General features: G+C 39.0%; 1 protein-coding gene across 1 annotated transcript in view; it reads right to left on the bottom strand.

The window, feature by feature from the left end:
• LOC140517141 (lipase member K-like) overlaps nucleotides 1-18,703 on the bottom strand; it is a 30,850-nt gene that overhangs the window by 9,413 nt on the left and 2,734 nt on the right. Inside the window, exons 2-6 of the mRNA XM_072628087.1 lie at nucleotides 11,156-11,265; nucleotides 7,695-7,812; nucleotides 6,566-6,764; nucleotides 5,195-5,241; nucleotides 2,214-2,350 (exon numbers count right to left, since the gene is read on the bottom strand). Coding sequence (XP_072484188.1) covers nucleotides 2,214-2,350; nucleotides 5,195-5,241; nucleotides 6,566-6,764; nucleotides 7,695-7,812; nucleotides 11,156-11,265 — 611 coding nt within the window. The remainder of the gene's footprint in view (nucleotides 1-2,213; nucleotides 2,351-5,194; nucleotides 5,242-6,565; nucleotides 6,765-7,694; nucleotides 7,813-11,155; nucleotides 11,266-18,703) is intronic.

The raw sequence follows: 18,703 nt of genomic DNA, 5'->3' as shown, positions 1-18,703 counted from the left end.
TTTCCTTCTTGGAGAGATTCCATGTATTATGGGCAGTGCCATGAGGCTAGAGACTCTTTAACTGGGTTCGGGGGATGAATGTGCAACTCCAGACTATCTCAAGTTGTCTCCAGCATTACAAAGTCCATTTTCCTTGCAAGGGGAAGGGCAAAACCACAAAGGGCAGGCAAGGGTCTAGGTGATTGCATTGGTTCCCAATCAGAGGTAGTATTTACCCAAGTGGAAGGTGACTCCATGTTGATCTTCTATTGTCTATGTTCAATCTTCATGGTAATTTTTTTCATTTTATTTGGAGGTGGGGGGAAGAAGAAATGAAGGGATTGCCATACCTTGGATTGATACCTTGGATATTTGCATAGGAACTGTGATACTGTTTACTCATATCAGTGAAAGTTGACACAATTCTCATGATACACAATTCTACATTCTGAGGTTCGCTGAGGTAATCTTGAGTGAAGGGTAAAGTAAATCAAGGGGAAATGATTCAGAGAGGCCACCTCCAAAACTGGCCTAGGTTCGTGTAAGCCCAGAGCCTGGGGATGGTAGGTCACAGATCACCAAAATTCCAATGGTTACTACAGTAGCTGAAAACAATGAGACCCACAGAAGGCTGCTGAGTTACCACATCTCACATTTATGAAGCCCAAGGGTGTTGTGAAAAGGTCACTAGCTTTGTTATCAGAGGAACACTTGGGTTGGAATCAGGTGAGTGGCTCACTTATCAGCTGGGTCATCTTGCTCAAGTGCCTCTGAAATGAAGATGAGAATAAATAAATATACTTGTACCAGCTCTCTTCTAGGTGGTGGTGAGGAAAGCGTTTTGCAAGCCATAAGGATGTGATAGAAATGGAAGCTGGGACTGGAGTATAGAGGCAAAAAGATCCTTTGCTTGTCTTGGCAGTCATTTGGCTTCAGAACTTCCTTGTGAACAGGGTATGGAAGAATCTCTGTCCTGAGAGTGTCTAGGGTGGGTGTGGAATTAAGGAAGGGGTGAAATTATTGCTGCTTCTGCCAAGTGTCTGTGCAGGTTCCCTCAGCTGCCTCCAACCCTACTGTGCTTCTGGCAGGAAGCTTGCAGGACCAAAAGTCACATGGCACATATTAGATAGAAGTAGTTTTCTTTTTCATTGAGAGAGGTGAGTGGGAGGTTCAAACAACAAATGCTTAATTTAAAAAAATAATAATTAAAAGCACAAAAAAAGGAACAGGGCCTTAAAATGAAAGCATTTCTAGGATTCTGACCTTGGATAAATTATATCCCAGTACTACCTTCATTTGTAACAATGGAAAGAGTTCTGACTTTGCTCATAAGAGGTAAGCCTTGTGCCCTGGAAAGAACTGGAATGAAACAGGAGGATCTGGGCTCCAATCCTAACAGTGCTCCTTACAAGTTCTATGATCCTAGTCCAGTCCCCTCATCTCTTTAGGCCTCAGTTTCTTCATTTGGAAAATGAAGTTAAAAACAAGATGTTTATAACAACAAACTGTGGTATGAGCATGTAGTAGAATATGACTAGGCCATAAGACATGATGAATGTGGAGAATGTGGAGAATTCAGAGAAGTACAAGAAGATCACTATGAACTGATACAGAATAAAGCAAGAAGAACCAGGAAAACAAAGTACATAATGACTGACCGCAACAGTGTACATGGGAAGAATATCAGAAAACTTAACATTATGTCATAATAACCAAGCTCAGACCTGGAGAGGAGATGAAAAAATGAGCCTCCTCCCTTTTCTTGTGGACCACAGGAGTAGACTGGCTGGGGGATAGATAGGTTTAGAAATGAAGCTTATACAAAAACATATGCACATATACCCATGCATCTGTGTGTGTATGTGTGTGTATTTATGAGACAGATGGAGAGTGAACCAGAAAAAGGGAGAGAAAGGGGGAGGGAAGGAGGAAAGGAAAGAGGGAGGAGAGAGAGAGAGAGAGAGAGAGAGAGAGAGAGAGAGAGAGAGAGAGATTGGACTAATTGAATTCTAAAATTCTAAATCCAGTTTCAAATGAATGTTCCTATGACACTGGTGAGGAAAATTGGAACAAAGGACCCTTGTAAGAAGCTGCTGGTGTTATGGGATATGAAATCTGCTACTAATGAAATCTACTACTTATGACATTATCCTGAGACCCTTCCCTGTGCCCTAAATGATGTCAATTAAGGTTATTATTTGGTCTATTGTTGACAAGTTCCAGGATTCACTTACCTTGAGTAAGAATGTAGGGATGGACATCAGGGTCTTTAGGGGGCCCCTGCTGTGTTGTACTGAGACCATTGGAGCCAAGGCAAAAAAAATCTTGATCCTCTCAGCCAGCTTTGGATTGGTGGAGAATGCTGCAAAAGCTGGATGAGAGTAAGTGATTGATTAATGATAGTTCTTTTCCAATCATCTTGAACCCACAGAGGATGAAACCAAGAGTAGTAGGAATAAGAATCCCAGGGTAGGAGTTGTTGTTTTTAGTCTTTTCTGACTCTTTGTGACTCCATTTGGTGTTTTCTTGGCAAGGAGACTGGCCATTTCCTTCTCCAGCTCATCTTACAAATGAGGAAACTGAGGCAAGCAGGATTAAGTGACTTGCCCAAGACCACACAGCTAATAAGTGTCTGAGGTCAGATTTGAACTCAGGGAGAGGAGTCTTCCTGGCTCTAGGTGTAGTGCTCTGTTCAATCTACCATGGGATTTGGAGCTGGGGTTAAACTTGGAACTCACATAAGGAAACTGAGGCCCCTAAAAGGAAAATAACTAGTCCTGGGTCATAACTACAAAAAGGCAGAGCCATAGCTATTGATATGAATGAGTAGAAAGAAATGCTAGGATCAACCATTTTACTCTTAGATGATCTCCATGGGGAGAAGGATGATGGAAGAAGTGTTTGTCTAGTGACCTATGGGGTCACAGTTCCTCATGACTTTGATGCAGTGACTACTGAGTCACCTGGAATTGTGCACCTTTACTAGCCTGATTTGGGACAGATGTTGGACACTGGTGAGTTGGACCAAGCTTCGATGGTGCAGTCTTTCTCCTGTTGTGTGGACATAAAGGCAAAATGTAGCTCTGAGAGGGACATTCAGGAATCTCTTCTTTCTAGTTAAGGGTACTTCTCAGTTTTTAATTAGCCTTATCTGTTAGAACCAAGATTAAACTATATTGAGAAAATGAGTAAATATAGTTTAGGGTCAGGCATATACCTATAATGCCATCAATTATATTGAGGCATTCTCAAAGCCCTTGTCACCAGGCAAAATTAGTAGGGAGTCTTCATGGTAAAGAATGGGTTGCCTCAACATGGCACCAAGGGCACCTTGGAGCTGGAAGGGGCCTCAAAAGCCCCCTCACCTAACTTTTATTTGAATAAGAATTTCATTGATAGCATACTTGATGAATAAGAGAACTTTACCATTGGCAAAACCCTTCACATATATGTTATCTTATTTAATCCTTACACAATTGTAGTAGATGCTAAATGGCAGATCCCCTTTTACAGATCAGGAAACTGAGGCAAACAGAGGTAAAATTAATTGTCCAGGGCTACACAGCTAGTAAGTTCCTGAGGCAGGATTTAAACTTAGGCCTACCTAATTCCAGATCCAATATTCAATACACTGTATCACTTGGCTAGCAAATGGTTATCCAGCCTGGGGCTAGAGACTCCCTCCCCTCTGGAATCACTCTCAGTGTTTAGAAATTTATAATTATATCAAGCTAAAATGTGCTTCCTTGCAACATCCTTGAATTAGTTCTATTTGTGCCAGCTTGTTATCGTTCAGTCTTTTCTCAGTGTTGTCTGACTCTTCATGACCCCATTTGGTGTTTTTTTGGCAAAGATATTGGATTGGTTTGCATTCTCTTCTCCAGATCATTTTACAGATGAGGAAAACTAAGGCAAACAGGGTTAAGTGACTTGCCCAGGGTCACACAGCTAGCAAGCAGCTGAGGATGGATTTGAACTGAGGAAGGTGAATCTTTCTGACCCCAGGCCTGGCACTTTATCTACTGTGGAGCCACTTAGCTGTCCAAGAGCCAAATAAAACAAGTCTCATCTCAGGATTTCCTTCCTGTCCTTCCACAGAACAGGTCTCCAAATACTTGAAAGCAGCTATCATGACTCCTCCTCCCTCCCCCCTGTCCTCTTTTCTCCAGATGGAACTACCTAAGTTCCATCTCCTCATGTGGCCTGGTCTGACTTCTTCCTCTGGACCCTTTCTGGCTTATTCATTTCCTTACAAGGAATCTGACTCCAGGAACTGAATTCTATACCTGTCTCCTTTATTTTGATTCAGCCAATTACAGGTCAAGGACAGAACCTAGTTGAGCCAAGAATCTTCACATTTACTCTTTAAGACTGAGATCAAGAACCATGCCCAGAGGTCCCCAATCCTTAAAAAAAACAACTTGAAGTAGAGAAAGTAAAATTACTTTCCTGTATGTCTCCCCTTCCTTTCTCAGGCAAACTCCTAGAAAAAAAGTGGTCTGACCTCATCGTCTCTTCTGCTCTTTGCAGCCTGGCTTATCATCTACCAAATCAGCCAAAATTGTTCTCTCTGATGTACTCATGTCCTCTTATTTGGCAGATCTGGGTCTTTTGTGCAGACTTGGCCTTCTTGATCTCTGTTACACTTTATTCCTAGATGCCATCTCCTGGTTCCCCTGTTTCCTGTCTGGCTTCTCCTCCTCCATGTTCTTTCCAGGTCACCATCCCTATCTCACCCTAGAATTGTGGGTATTCTGAAAGCCTCTATACTTGGCCTCCTCCTATTCTCTCTCAATCCTGTCTTCATGGCTTCATGAGATTTAATTATCATCTTGAGATAGATGATTCCTAAATTTCTGCAACTTGTAACAAAGCCCTCATGACTCCACCCTGAGCTTCAGTTCCCTATCCCTGGCTGCCCGACATACCTTTTTAATTGGCTGTCCTGCAGCATCTCCAACTCAATGTGTCCACAATCAATCTCATTACCTTTCCACCCAAACCCTTTCCCAGACTTCCCATTTCCATTGAAGGTACCACCATCCTTACAACCAGTCCCCTAGGTTTATAAGTGTGGCATCATCCCGATCTCCTCACTGTCTTTCATCCACATCTTTAGAATCTACTTCCCCAGTACTCAGCATAGTTTCTAACACATAGTAGGTGCTTAATTCCTTCTTGTTGACTTGATTGATGCCCATCAATCTACACTTACCAATGGTGGTGCCCTGGGCATGGCCCACATAATACAGTTGCTCCTGGCTAGTTTTGTTCATAATGAAATTCAAGGTGGCAACGAGGTCATATTTAGCCATTTCATCAAAACTGCAAGAGAGAGAGAGAGAGAGAGAGAGAGAGAGAGAGAGAGAGAGAGAGAGAGAGAGAGAGAGAAAGAGAGAGGAAACCAGACACTATAGCCTCTATTTTCAAAAAAAAAAAAGGCATTTAAAGAAAGACACACTCTTTAAGGGTACATGAGTCTAGCAGGATGGACCTTTGCTGAGTTGAGGTAGATCCTCCCCTTCCAATCCCTTTACCCCAGGCCTTAAGGGAATGATTTTTGTCTCCAAAAAATAAAAAAAAATTAAATCATTGTCTCACGGTCACCTTCTGAGGATGAATCTTTTTGAACTTGGCTATACTGGTCCTTAGACAACAAACAGATCTCTCCTGGAACCCTTGTGTTTAGTAGGAGTCATAGAGTTTTACAGATATTCTCCCAGAGTCACTAAGAGTCTAAGATGACTGCCACATCATGATGAGATATTAAAGACAGCTGTCAGTGAAGAAGCTGCTTTAATTTTCTGAATGTCCATGTTTGTGGACCACTATGCAGACCTCAAGAATTCCAAGGAGCCCTCCTGAGCCCCTACTGGATGACAAATTTCATGAAGACAGGGGCCACTTATTCATCTTAGTTATCTGTCTAGTTCCCTCCCATGCCTAGCATAGGTCTGCCCAAGTGGGAACTAAATTAATGGGAGTGAGATGAATGGAAGCAAATATGACCTAGTGCTTCTGAGGAACAGGATGCAGGTCATAATGCAGATTCAGTCATGGAACTTTCAGACTAAAGATTTCCCTATGTATCACTGACATGTCAGAGGAATGGTGACCCCAATCTGGGGCATTCCTTCACTAGAGATTCCTAGCAGAGACATCCTCCATGCTTTGCATTCAGATCCCAGACCAGCAACAGTGGTCCCCTGGTGAGGGGAGCCCTAAACAGGATAGAGCCTCTTAGTTCATGGGGGTGGATCCATCAGGTGCATCTATCCCTTTGCTCATTTCTCGGCCACATACATGTGATGCATTGTCTGCCTGTGGGTAAAACAGGCCAGGACTCCAAGCAGGAGATTCCCACTAATGTCACTGTTGCCAAGTTTCTATCATCACCACCTTCCCCTTCTGTTCCTGGTGAAATCCTATGTATCTTTCAAACTCTCTTCCAAAAAATCTCTTTTAATGATTCATACACAGTCATTAAAATGATTTTCCCCCTTAGAGAAGGAAAAACAATGACTGGCTTTCTATATATCTAGAAAATCCAGTGGAATCTTATTTTCAAACAATTTCTCTTTTCTACCTGAAAGCCCAGAATTCTGGCGATTCTGGAGAATAGTGCACATGTTTCTGCGACCAGATGTTCCCACGACTGTTCCCCATCCACACATCATAACCTGAATCTGCCAAAATGAAGGCAAGGCTGGTGGAGGGTGGGTTTGCGACCCAGCTACTAGCAGACACAAACATCCCATGCTGCAAATAGAAAATTGGCCTTTGAGCTGTAAAATGAAGGAGAGACATCTTATAATCAAGTTCAAAAGCAATTCGAAGGCCCCCTGACATCTGCTTCCTAAGGAAGTCTAAGTGTCTAAATATTCTCTTACTCATTTTCCAGCTTTAGTACTGGGAGGCATTTTAATGACCATATGGTCCCACTCCACATCTTCGAGATGAGGAGTCACACAGCTAGCAAGTGTCTAAGGCAGGATCTGAACCTAGATCTTTATGACTCCAAATCCCATGCCTTTTCTGCTATGCTGTGCTGTCTCTAAATCCAATGATTTGTCCAGGTCACTGTAATGACCCCAGCAACCTCTCTCACCTCATTCAGTGAAGAAATCCTGCCTTGAGTTACCCTGACAGAGTAAGACCAGCAGTAAAGACCAAAAGCCTCTTCCCTGCCTGTAGGTAGCTTGAATCATATCAGATAGCCATGAATTTTCCAAAAGTCTTTCCCCATCTCCAACCCCAGCTATCATAAATAAGCACCAGTCCCCAAGTCCAGACTCTACACTCTTTCTTCCCAATGCCTTCACCTTCTTGACCCAGAAAAGAACTTTGTAAAATCCCAGCAGACTTTGCTGGTTTTGTGCCCTCGGTTCCACCCAGGGTGAACCTGCCCTATTTCTATCATTTTCGCTGATTGCTGTTCATATTATAAATGTCTCCTCAATAAAGCTTGCCTTGTTCTACTATCTTGTGTGTGCTGTTTCCTTGCACTGAATTATCGATGTTCTGAACCTTCCTTAACATATATTGAGATGGTTACATAGCTAGAACATGTCTGAGCTGGGATTTGAACATCTGCTCCTGAGCTCTTCGTTCCTACCACATCCAGGCTACGTCCTATGTAGGCGAATTCTAGGCATTCACTTACCTGAATTTTAGATCTCATTGTGTTGAGCTTTTCAAAATGTGATGCCTCTTACCTGTTCTCTCAGAATGTCTTTTCCCATAAGGAATCCTGTAAACCCCAAGAATGAAGCCGTCTTCTGTTACAACATCATATGCCTCACTGGGGTAGCCCCAGTAGGAAATAATCTGACTCTGTATGGGAGGAAGAAAAAGTCTTCACCTCGGTGCCATTGATTGGTTTCTTCTTAAAGTAAGGAAGCCCAAATGGGGCATAAAGAGAAAGAAGCAGGGGCAAGAGAGGAAGACCCTGGGCTAGCCTCTGGAGGGAAGGCTAAAGCATTATTGGACAAGGTACATACAGAGAGAGCCATATAAGGACTGAAGGAGGAACAACAGGAGATATTAAGGACTGCTTTCTGGGGGACTGTTCATGACTTCCAAAGTTCTTTTTTTAAAAAATAGCAATACCATGAACAAGAAGGGAAAATAGTATTCCCACTTTACCTGTTAGGGCACTGAAGCTCATAAATGAGGCAAGTGGCCCCAGATCACAAAAGCAGTGAGTAGCAGAGTAGGGGTGAACTCATGTGCCTAGGAATAATTCATATTTCTACCTCTTCGGAGGTTCTGGTTGCCCACAATCATGTTGGCATTGGATACCTGAGCTATAAATAGCAAGCTTTAGAGCATTTATATGATTATCCTTCTAAATTTGGAAGAAACATTGGGGAGCCCCTAAGTTTTACAGAGGAGGAAATTGAGACCTCAGGGGAGTTAAATGCCTTGCTCAGGATCCCTGGGGAATAAGCCGCAGAGCCCATTCAAGTCAAATAAATTCAACAAACATTTATTAAATGCCTGCTATGTGCCAAGCACTGTGCTAAGTGAAAGGGAAACAAAAAGCAGTCCTGGGTCTCAAAGAGCCCATATTTTAATGGGGAAGACAACATGCAAACATCTACATACAGACAAGATCAATACAAAGCAAATGGGAGGTAACATTAGAGGGAAGGTGGAAGGGGAGGAGCAATTGAGTAAAGCTTCTTGCAGAAGGTGGGATGTGAGCTGGGACTTGAAGGAAACTGTGGAAACTAGGAGGCAGAGACAAGGGGGAAGATCCTCACAGACATGAGGGACAGTCAGTGAAATACCCAGATGCAGGAAGTGCAGTGTCTTGTGAAGAGAAACAGAGGCCAATGTCACTGGACCAAAGAGTACTTGAGTGAGAAGGAGGGGCTGAGGAATGAGAAGACTGGATAGGAAAGAAGTGGCCAAACTATGAAAGATTTTAGAAGCTAAATAGATGATTTTATATTGGATAATGAGATTTAATAGGAGCTATGGGAATTTACTGAGGTCAACTAGAGCTTTAGGAAGATCAGTTTGAGAGATGAGTGGAGGGTGCTCTAGAGAGGGGAGAGATTTGAAGCAGACAGACCCACTGGTAGCTCTCACAATACTCTAAGCATGAGGTAACGAGAGCCTGCACCAGAATGGTGGCCATGTCAGAGGAGAGAGGCAGGCATATTCGAGAGATAGTGCCAAAGAGAAATCAACAGGTCTTGGCAATAGATTGAATATTGTGAGAAGGATGGGGAAAAGGAATGAGAAGTAAAAGATGACACTTAAATTGAGCCTGAGAAACTGGGAGACTGATGGTGTCCTCAGTGGTAGTTGGGAAGTTCTGAAGATGGAAGCATTTGGGAGGTTTGTACATATTGAGATTAGGATGTCGATGGGATGTCCAACTTGAGATGAATAATAGGCAATTGGAGATGTAAGGATGCAGGACAAGAGAGAGGTTAAGGCTGGATAAATAGATTTCAGAATCATCTGCATAGACATAATAATGCAATCCACGGGAATTGATGCATAAACACGTAAAGTAGTATGGAGAATAAAGAAAAGAGGGTTCAGAAAAGAGTCTGAGGGAACACCCAAGGTCAGCAGGCATCACTTAGATAAAGATCCAGTGATGGAGAAGGAGGAGTGGTCAGAACAGGCAGGGGCATAGTTAGAAAATAGCGCTCACAAAACTAGAGATGAGAAAGTGTCAAGAAAGTGTAACCAACAGTGCCATGGGCAGCCAGAGGTCAAGAGGAATGGGGATTGAGGCTACTTAGATTTGGCAATTAAGAAATCATTGGATGATGAAGTCAGGAGCCAATTTGTAGAGAGCTAAGAAGAGAATAGGAGGAAAAGAAGTGGAAGCAATCACTGTAGAAAGCCCTCTCAAAGAATTTAGCCACAAAAGAAAGGAATAATATTAAAGCTTAGGAGAGAGAAATTTCAATTAGATCATGAGGTTGGAAGCCAGATTACGGAGGGTTTTACAACAGAGTGATGACAAGGAAATGGAGGCAACAATTAGAGATAGCTCTTTCAAGGAGGTTAGAAGTGAACAGGAGGAGAGATACAGGATGAAGAAATACAAGAATGACACAAGCAGTTTTTGGAGTTGATAAGACGTGGGGGTGGTTGTAGGTAGCAGGGAACCAGCCAGTCGACAGGGAGCAACTGAAGCTTAATGAGTGATACAAAGTGAAGTGGGCAGAACTGGGAGAACAATTTATGCAATAACAAAAATATAATAAAGACAACAATCTCTGAAGTACTTAGAAGCTTTAATTAGCGTAATGACCAACCACAACTCCAAGGGACTCATGATGAAACATGGGATCCACTCTCAGATGATTGATGGACTCTGAGAGAAGATCAAACCATATTTTCTTTGCTTTTCTATTCTTTTTTTTCTCTTCTGCCTCCTTTCCTTTTCCCTCCTTCCCCCTCTTTCCCTCCATCCTTCCCTCCCTCTCTCCTTTCTTCTTTTCTTTTTTTTTGGACATGATTGATTTGATCTCCGTGTGTAGCTGTGGTAGGGTGGAGGAGTGGGTCATGGGAATGAGTAAATTAATGCACTTGAAGGTTAGGGTATTTGAAGGAATATCAATATGTATGCTGAAGGCCCCTTGTTTGAGGGCAGAAGAGGAGAGAAATGCCATGAACCTGGAATTAACTCATTGAGAAGGATGGGGAATATCTTGGAGGTCAATAAACAACTGTTACCAGGATTTTTATTGGGTGGTAAATATGGATTGTATGAACCACAAAGGAGGTGAGTTTACTAATTATCATTGGTAGAGGGAGCAGTGGAGAACAAGGAATATTTCTAACTCCTCCACCTTGACCTCTGAGTTGAGGGGAATGAGTGAAAATGTAGCCAGTGCTGGAAAGGGCTGTGTCATCAGGAAGGAACCAAGCGCGAGTGAGGAAAAAGAAATTAAAGATGAAATCTAGCATGTTACCTCAGGAGAAGGTATTGCAGAGGGCACAGTAGAAATTATGGGGAAATACAGAGTAGGATGTTGGGAGGATGTTATTGAGGTATAAGGAGGAAGCAGAGTGGGCAGTGGGGCATTGGGAATGGGGTCTGAGTGAGGATGGCCAGAGTTTCTCTGGTACCATGTCCATTCCTCTTTTCACTACACCCATCCCACATGATATTTCCCTTCACATTTTCATTAACATTACACACAATATTCATGTTAGCTTCCGGATTCTGCAGGGGTTTATTCTTAATGCCACCATCAGCAGTTCCAAGTATCCAACAGGCAGCTGCTAAAAGGTGCCAAATTTCATGTCTGCCTGAAAGAGAAACAGAGTCTACTTAATGAGTAATTATATTAGGGGGGAGGGGAAGAAAGAGAATAAGCATTTGTGTAATACCTACTGTGTTCCAAGCACCATGCCAAGAATTTTTGATCTTCACAACAACCGTGTCAGGTAGGTGTTGTTATTAGCCCAATTTTACAGAAGAAAGTAAGGTAAACAGAGGTTAAGTGACTTGGCCAAGGTCATAGAAATAGTTAGTGTCTGTGGTTAGATTTGAACCTAGGTCTTCCTGACTTCAGGTCCAGCATTCTATTCACAACACCATCTAGCTGAATGAATTTGAAATATTTCCTAATACAATAGCTAATATTTATGAAGTACTTCAGCTTCTGAGTTTTAGTCCTGAAATATCTGAATGAAATGCTTTATAAAAAATTCCCACAAACATTTAAGAATGAACTAGGCACTTGGCATATACTCATTCCCATAGCTTCAGGGGAAGAACCAGATCACAGAGACCTAAGGGGTATGATAAGCTAGCTCTTTCCTAGGGATTTTTAATAACTTTTCACATTCATTTGAGAAGACAGTGAGAAACATGAGGATAATTCATAGTTGATTAAGTAGGCACAGTGATTGATATTGTTGGAACATATCTGGGAACAAATAACACATTAACAGGATATGGTTACAGACAATTAGACAATTGTTTTGCACAGAGAAAGCAAAGTTTCTCATGGGAAGAATAATTTCCCATAGTCCTTTGGGGTAGTAATGCCAACTTTGGCCCTTTGAAGTAATATTATTCTCTAAAAAAGCAATAGCAAAAGGGAGGCCTAGAATATTGATTGTACTCAGCTCAGGGCCAGGCAATTGAGGCAACTGAGTCCACACCTTTCATTGTCAGCGCAGCTTTATAAGAGAGTAGAAAAATATATAGTAGAACACTGAGCTAGGTACCTGAAGAATTGGTTTCTAGTTACCTCCTATTTACCAGCTGGGTGGCCCTAGGGAAACTACTTAAATTAGCTTAATTTATTTAACAAATGGAGTTAACACTTCTAGATTTACTCTTGCACCCTGTCAATCAACCAGCCAACTAATCAACAATGCCCAGGCATTATGCCAAGCAATGAAGATTAGGAAAAAAACATAAAACATAAAAAAAGAAAGTATAGTTGCTGCATACAAGGTGTTCACCTTTGATAGAGGAGCTCACAGTAATACTGAAAGCTTATACAAGATATATTTATAAATTGGGAGTAGAGACCAGATGATGGAGAACAGGCAACAACTCAGTTGACCTCTCCCAATATTGTCCTCCAAACAACTTTAAAATAATGCCTCGAGTCAAATTCTGGAGTGGAAGAGGCAATGAAAGGTAAAGGTGAGAGATTTTTCTAGCCCATCACAACTTAGGAAGTTGGCACGAGAAGTCTGTGACACTGAGGAAGGTGCTGGCCTGGAGTACAGTGTATGTGGCACCAATACCAGCAGCAGGCCTTGGAGGTAACAACAGTGGTAGCAGCAACTTTTGGAAACTCATAGGCCAGAAATAGTAATGGAGTCAGATAACTGGTCAGAAAGAGATTACAGGGGACCCTTTGTTGGCATAGGGGCAAGATTCAGTTGCACTGCCCATATGAAGTTCAGGGTGACAGTTGTAGTGCCAAAAACAACACTTGTGGTCTCTCAGAAAGAAGTAGGGTTCCTAGTCTCAGTTCCAAGACAGAAAAGAGGACTAACTCTTACAGCTGCAGAAGATCATGGATCTTAGTCACCATTACAGGGTCAAGAGGAGCACTAGCACTTGTAGCTGCAGGAGAAGATGATCCTCTCCTGGAGAAAGACCAGAGCACAGTCCAAGAGAGCAGTGAGTACACCTCTCCTTGGATTATATCAACTTACAAGCACCAAAAGCTCTGAAAACAGCAGAATGAAAAACCTGAAGCTTGGAACAGAGCTCCCTCCACCTGGGAACACAGTCCAAATTTAACTCAAAGCTAAAAGTAAAAAGAAATAGGCTGCAAAATTATGAAAAGAAATTCAACATCTTGGTAAAAGTTGAACCAAAAAAAAGCACTGAAGAAACTAACTTAAAAATAAAATGGACCAGAAGGTAAAAGAAAGAAAGAAAAGAAGAAAGGAAAGAAGGAAGGTAGAAGAGTCACAAATACTCACTCAAGTGAGCTCCTTACAAAGCAGAATTGAATAAGTGGAAAAATAGGTACAAAAGGTCACTGAAAATATAATTACTTAAAAATTAGAATTGGGAAAGGGGAAGCTAATGACTTTATGAGACTTAAACTATAAAACAAAGTCAAAAGAATTAAAGAAAATATGAACTATCTCATAGGAAAAAAACAACAGACCTGAAAAATAGATTGAGGAGAGTTAAATTAAGATTTATTAAACTTCCTGAAAGTCACAATTAAAAAAGAGCCTGCACATCATCTTTCAAGAAATTATCAAGGAAAACTACTCTGATATTCTAGAAGCAGAGGGTAAAAATAAAAATGGAAAGAATCCTCTGATCACTCCCTAAAAGATACCCCAAAATGAAAACTCCCAGGAATAGTATAGTCAAATTCCAGAGCTCCCAAGTCAAGGAGAAAATTGCAAGCAGCCAGAAAGAAACCAGTTATTCAGATATCATGGAACTACAGTCAGGATTACACAAGACTTAGCAGTTTTCACATTAGATGAGCATTCTGAAAGGCAAAGGAGCTAGGATTACAACAAAGATTAACCTACTTAACAAAACTGAGTGTAATCCTTCAGCAGAAAATAGATATTTAATGAAGTAGAGGACTTTCAGGCATTCTTGATGGAGAGATGAGAGCCAAATAAAAATCAACAGCAACAACAAAAACTTGACTTTCAAATACAAGACTCTAGAGAAGCATAAAAGGCTAAACATGAAAGAGGAACCATAAGGGACTCGATAAGGTTAAACTGTTTATATTGCTGTATGGGAATATAATATTGGTAATCCCTAAGAATTTTATCTTTGTTAAGGAAGTTAAAAGGAGTATACATAGACAGAGGGTACAAGTATGAATTGACTGTGATTAAAGGATGAGAAAGGAAGTTGGAAGGAGGAGTAAGGAATAAAAATGGGGGAAATTATCTTACATAAAAGAAGTGCAAAATGAATCACTTTTACTGTGGGGAGGAAGATTGAGGGTGGTGAACCTCATTCATTAGAATTGATTCAAAGACAGAACCACATACATACTCAGTTGGGTATGGAAATCTATCATAGCTAACAGGGAAGTAAGGGGGAAAGGAAATAAGAGGAGGAGTCTGACAGAAAGGAGGGCAGATTAAGGGAGGAAAGGGTAAGAAGCAAAACAGACTTTTGAGGAAGTACAGGATAATAAGAGAGAGAAAAAGAGGAATAAACAGGAGAAAAAAGGATGGATGAAAATATACAGTTAGTAATCATAACTCTGAATGAGAATGAGGTGAACTGACACATAAAAAGGAAGGGAATAGCAGAATCCAGAATCCAACAATATATCATTTACAAGAAACACATTTAAAAGAAAGAGACACACACAGAGTGAAAATAAATGACTGGAGCAGAATCTATTGTGCTTCCATGTAGGTTAAAAAAAAAAAGTCAAGGTTAGTAATCATGATCCTAGACAAAGCAAAACCAAAAATAAACCTAATTGAAAGAGCTAAACTGGGAAGCTATATTTTGCTAAAAGTTACCATAGACAATGAATTAATATCAACAATAAACATACATGTACCATATGGCAAAGCATACAAATTCTTAAAGGAAAAGTTAGGAGTTATGGAAGAAAATATATAGTAAAACTATACCAGTAAAGTTTTCTCCTCTGAGAACTAGATAAATATAACCATAAAATAGATGAATAAAAGAATATAAGGAGATGAATAGGATTTTAGAAAAGTTAAAATATGATAGACCTCTAGAAAAAATTGAATGGAGACAGAAAAAAAACATGTCTTTTCAACTGTAGATGGAACCTTCACAAAAATTGTATTAGGGCATAAAAACCTCATCAAATACAGAAAAGCAGAAATGTTAAGTGCGTCTTTTTCAGATTGTAATGCAATAAAAACTATATTCAATAAAGGGTCTTGGAAATATTGATCAATAATTAGTTGGAAACTAAACAATCTAATCCTAAAGAATGAGTGGGTCAAAGAACAAATTAGAGAAACAACAAATAATTCCATTAAAGAAAATGACAACAAGGAGACAACATACCAGAATTTATGGGATACAGCCAAAGTAATACTTAGTGGAAAATTTGTATCTCTAAATGCTTTCATCAATAAAACAGAGAAAGAGCAGATCAATGAATTGGGCGTGCCATTAAAAAAAACTAGAAAAAAATTTAAAAGGACTTAATTAAACACTCAATTGGAAGTTTGAAAATCAAAGGTGAAATAAATAAAATTGAAAAAGAAACAACATTAAACTAGTAAATAAACTTAAGAACTGGTTTCGTGGGATAAAATCAAAATACCATTGGTTAATTTGATTAAAAATAAAGAAGAAAACCAAATGACCAGTATCAAAAATGAAAAAAAAATTGAAAACACCACCAATAAAAAGGAAATTTAAACAATCATTAGGAGCTAATTTGCCCAACTGTATGTCAATGAATCTGACAATCGAAATAAATAAGATAAATACTCCTTTGCAAATACATAAACTGCCCAAATTAGCAGAAGAAATAGAATATTTAAATAACCCTAACTAGAACAAAGAAATCAAACAAACCATCAATGAACTTTCTACCAAAAAGTAATCCCAGCACCTATGAATTCTACCAAACAATTTAAGAACAATTAATTCCAATACCATATAAACCATTTGGGGAAAAGGGCAAAGAAAAGGGGTCTACTAAAATCCTTTTATGACACAAATATAACACTGATACATAAGCCAGGAAGAACAAAAACAGAAAAACTACAGATCAATTTCCCTAGTAAATATTGATGCAAAAAATTTAAAATAAAATATTAGCAAGGGGATTATGGCAATATATCACAAAGATCATGTGCTACAATGAGGTGTTATTTATATCAGGAATGTGGAGTTGGTTCAATATTAGGAAAACTGTCGGCATAATTGTGTATATCAATAACAAAAAACAACAAAATCATTTGATTATCTCAATAGATGCAGAAAAAGCTTTCATCAAAATCAACACTTACTCCTATTAAAAACACTAGAAAATACAGGAATAAATGGATCTTTCCTTAAAATGGTAAGTGAAGTATATCTAAAACTATCAGCAAACATTATTTGTTTTCCATTTCATTTTATTTTTTTTAATTTATGGAATAAAACAAACATTTTCAAAACAGTACAATTTACATTATTGTACTGTGTAATTTCAATGTATAATTTCATTATACATGAAACTGCAAATCTACCATCTACAACTTGCTGTTCCTTTAAAATATACAACAAAATTATCATGTATTTTTTTTCTTTTATTCTTCCCTCCCCAGTCCAGATGGCTACCATTAGATACAAATAGGGGTATGTGTTTACATGCATATATTTACACACATATGCATATATTTGTGTATGTACATATACATACACACATATACACATGTCAAATTATTCTATACATACATTATTTGTAATGTAGATAAGTTAAAAACCTTTTCCAATAACATCAGAAGTGAAGCAAGGATGCCTATTATCACCACCATTAATATTATACTAAAAATACTAGCCATGGCAATAACACAAGAAAAGTACATTGAAAGAATTAGAATAAGTGATGAGGAAACACAACTTTCACTCTTTGCAATTGATATGATGGCATACTTAGAGATCCTAGCAAATCAACTGAAAACCTAGTCAAAAAATTCACAGCTTCAGCATTTCTATACATTGTCAACAAAATATAGCAGGGAGAGATAGAAAGAGAAATTAGATTTAAAATAACTACAGATAATATAAATTTTATAACTTAGGAATTTGCCTGCCAAGACAAACCTATGAACTAATGAACACAATTACAAAACACTTTTCATACAAATAAAGACAGATCTAAACAATTGGAGAAATGTTAATTGTTCATGGATAGGCCAAGCCAATATAATAAAAATGACAATTTTACCTAAATTAATTAATTCCATAAAGGACTTATTCAGTGCCATCCATTTCCATCAAATTACCCAAAAATAGTTTATAGAGGTAGAACATATAATAAAATCAATCTGGAAGAATAGAAGGTCAAAATTACCAAGGGAATCAATGAAAAAAATGTGAAGGATGGGGGTTGAACAGTACTACATGTCAAACTCTATTACAAAGCAGCAATCATCAAAACAATCTGCTATTGGCTAAGGAATAGAATGATGAATCAGTGAAATAGATTGGGTATACAACACACAGTGAAAAATGACCATAGCAGTCTAGTGTTTGACAAATTAAAGATTCAAACTTTTGGGACAGAAAGCTACCATTTGTCAAAAATTACTGGAAAAACTGGAAAGTGGTTTGGCAGAAAGAAAATATAGACCAACATCTCTCACCATATACAAAAATAAGATCAAAATGGGCACAATTTTTAGACATAAAGGGTAATATCATAAACAAATTAGGGTAGTATGGAATATTTTACCTGTCAGATCTAGGGTTAGGGCAAGACTTTATGACCAAACAAGTGACAAAGAGCACTGCAGGAAGTAAATTAGATAATTTCAGTTACATTTAATTTAAAAGGTTTTGCACAAACAAAACCAATACAGACAAAAATAGAGGTAAAGGAGGAAACTAGGGGGGAAAAAACCTTTTACAGAATGTTTCTTTGATAAAAGCCTCATTTCTCAAATATATAGAGAACTGAGTCAAATTTATAAGGATAAAGGTCATTCCTTAATTGATAAATGGTCAAATCATATGAACCAGCAATTTTCAGATGAAGAAATCAAAGTTATCTATAGTCATATGAAAAATACTCCAAATCATTATTGAAATAACTCAGTTAGCTCCTCACACCTATTGATTGGCTAAGATGACAGAGAATCAATTAGGGAAAGCTTGATTAAGTTGTAGTATATGGTTGTGACAGAATATTATTGTGTTACAAGAAATGATGAGCAGAATGCTTTCAGAAAAACTTTGGAAATCTTAGATGATGCAAAGTGAAAAGAAGGAGAATAGTGTGTACAGTTACAGTAATATTGTAATGATGGTCAATTGTGAATGGCTTAGCTATTCTGATCAACTCTGAAGAATTAATGATGAAAAATGCTATCCACCACCAGACAAAGAACTGACAGTCTAAATACAGATTGACTCATAATTTTTTTCACTTTCTTTTTCTTGCTTTTTTTTCAACATGGCTAATATGAAAATATGTTTTGAATGGTTTCATATGTGTAGTTGATAACACATTTCTTGACTTCTCAATGGGTTGGTTTTGGGTGGAAGGGAGAGAATACAGAACTCAAAATTAAA

This window comes from Notamacropus eugenii, chromosome 1 (assembly GCF_028372415.1).
Source record: "Notamacropus eugenii isolate mMacEug1 chromosome 1, mMacEug1.pri_v2, whole genome shotgun sequence".
In the NCBI taxonomy this organism is placed as follows: domain Eukaryota; kingdom Metazoa; phylum Chordata; class Mammalia; order Diprotodontia; family Macropodidae; genus Notamacropus; species Notamacropus eugenii.
The sequence above is the reverse complement of the archived record's forward strand: the minus strand, read 5'-3'. Positions and strand labels throughout refer to the sequence as shown.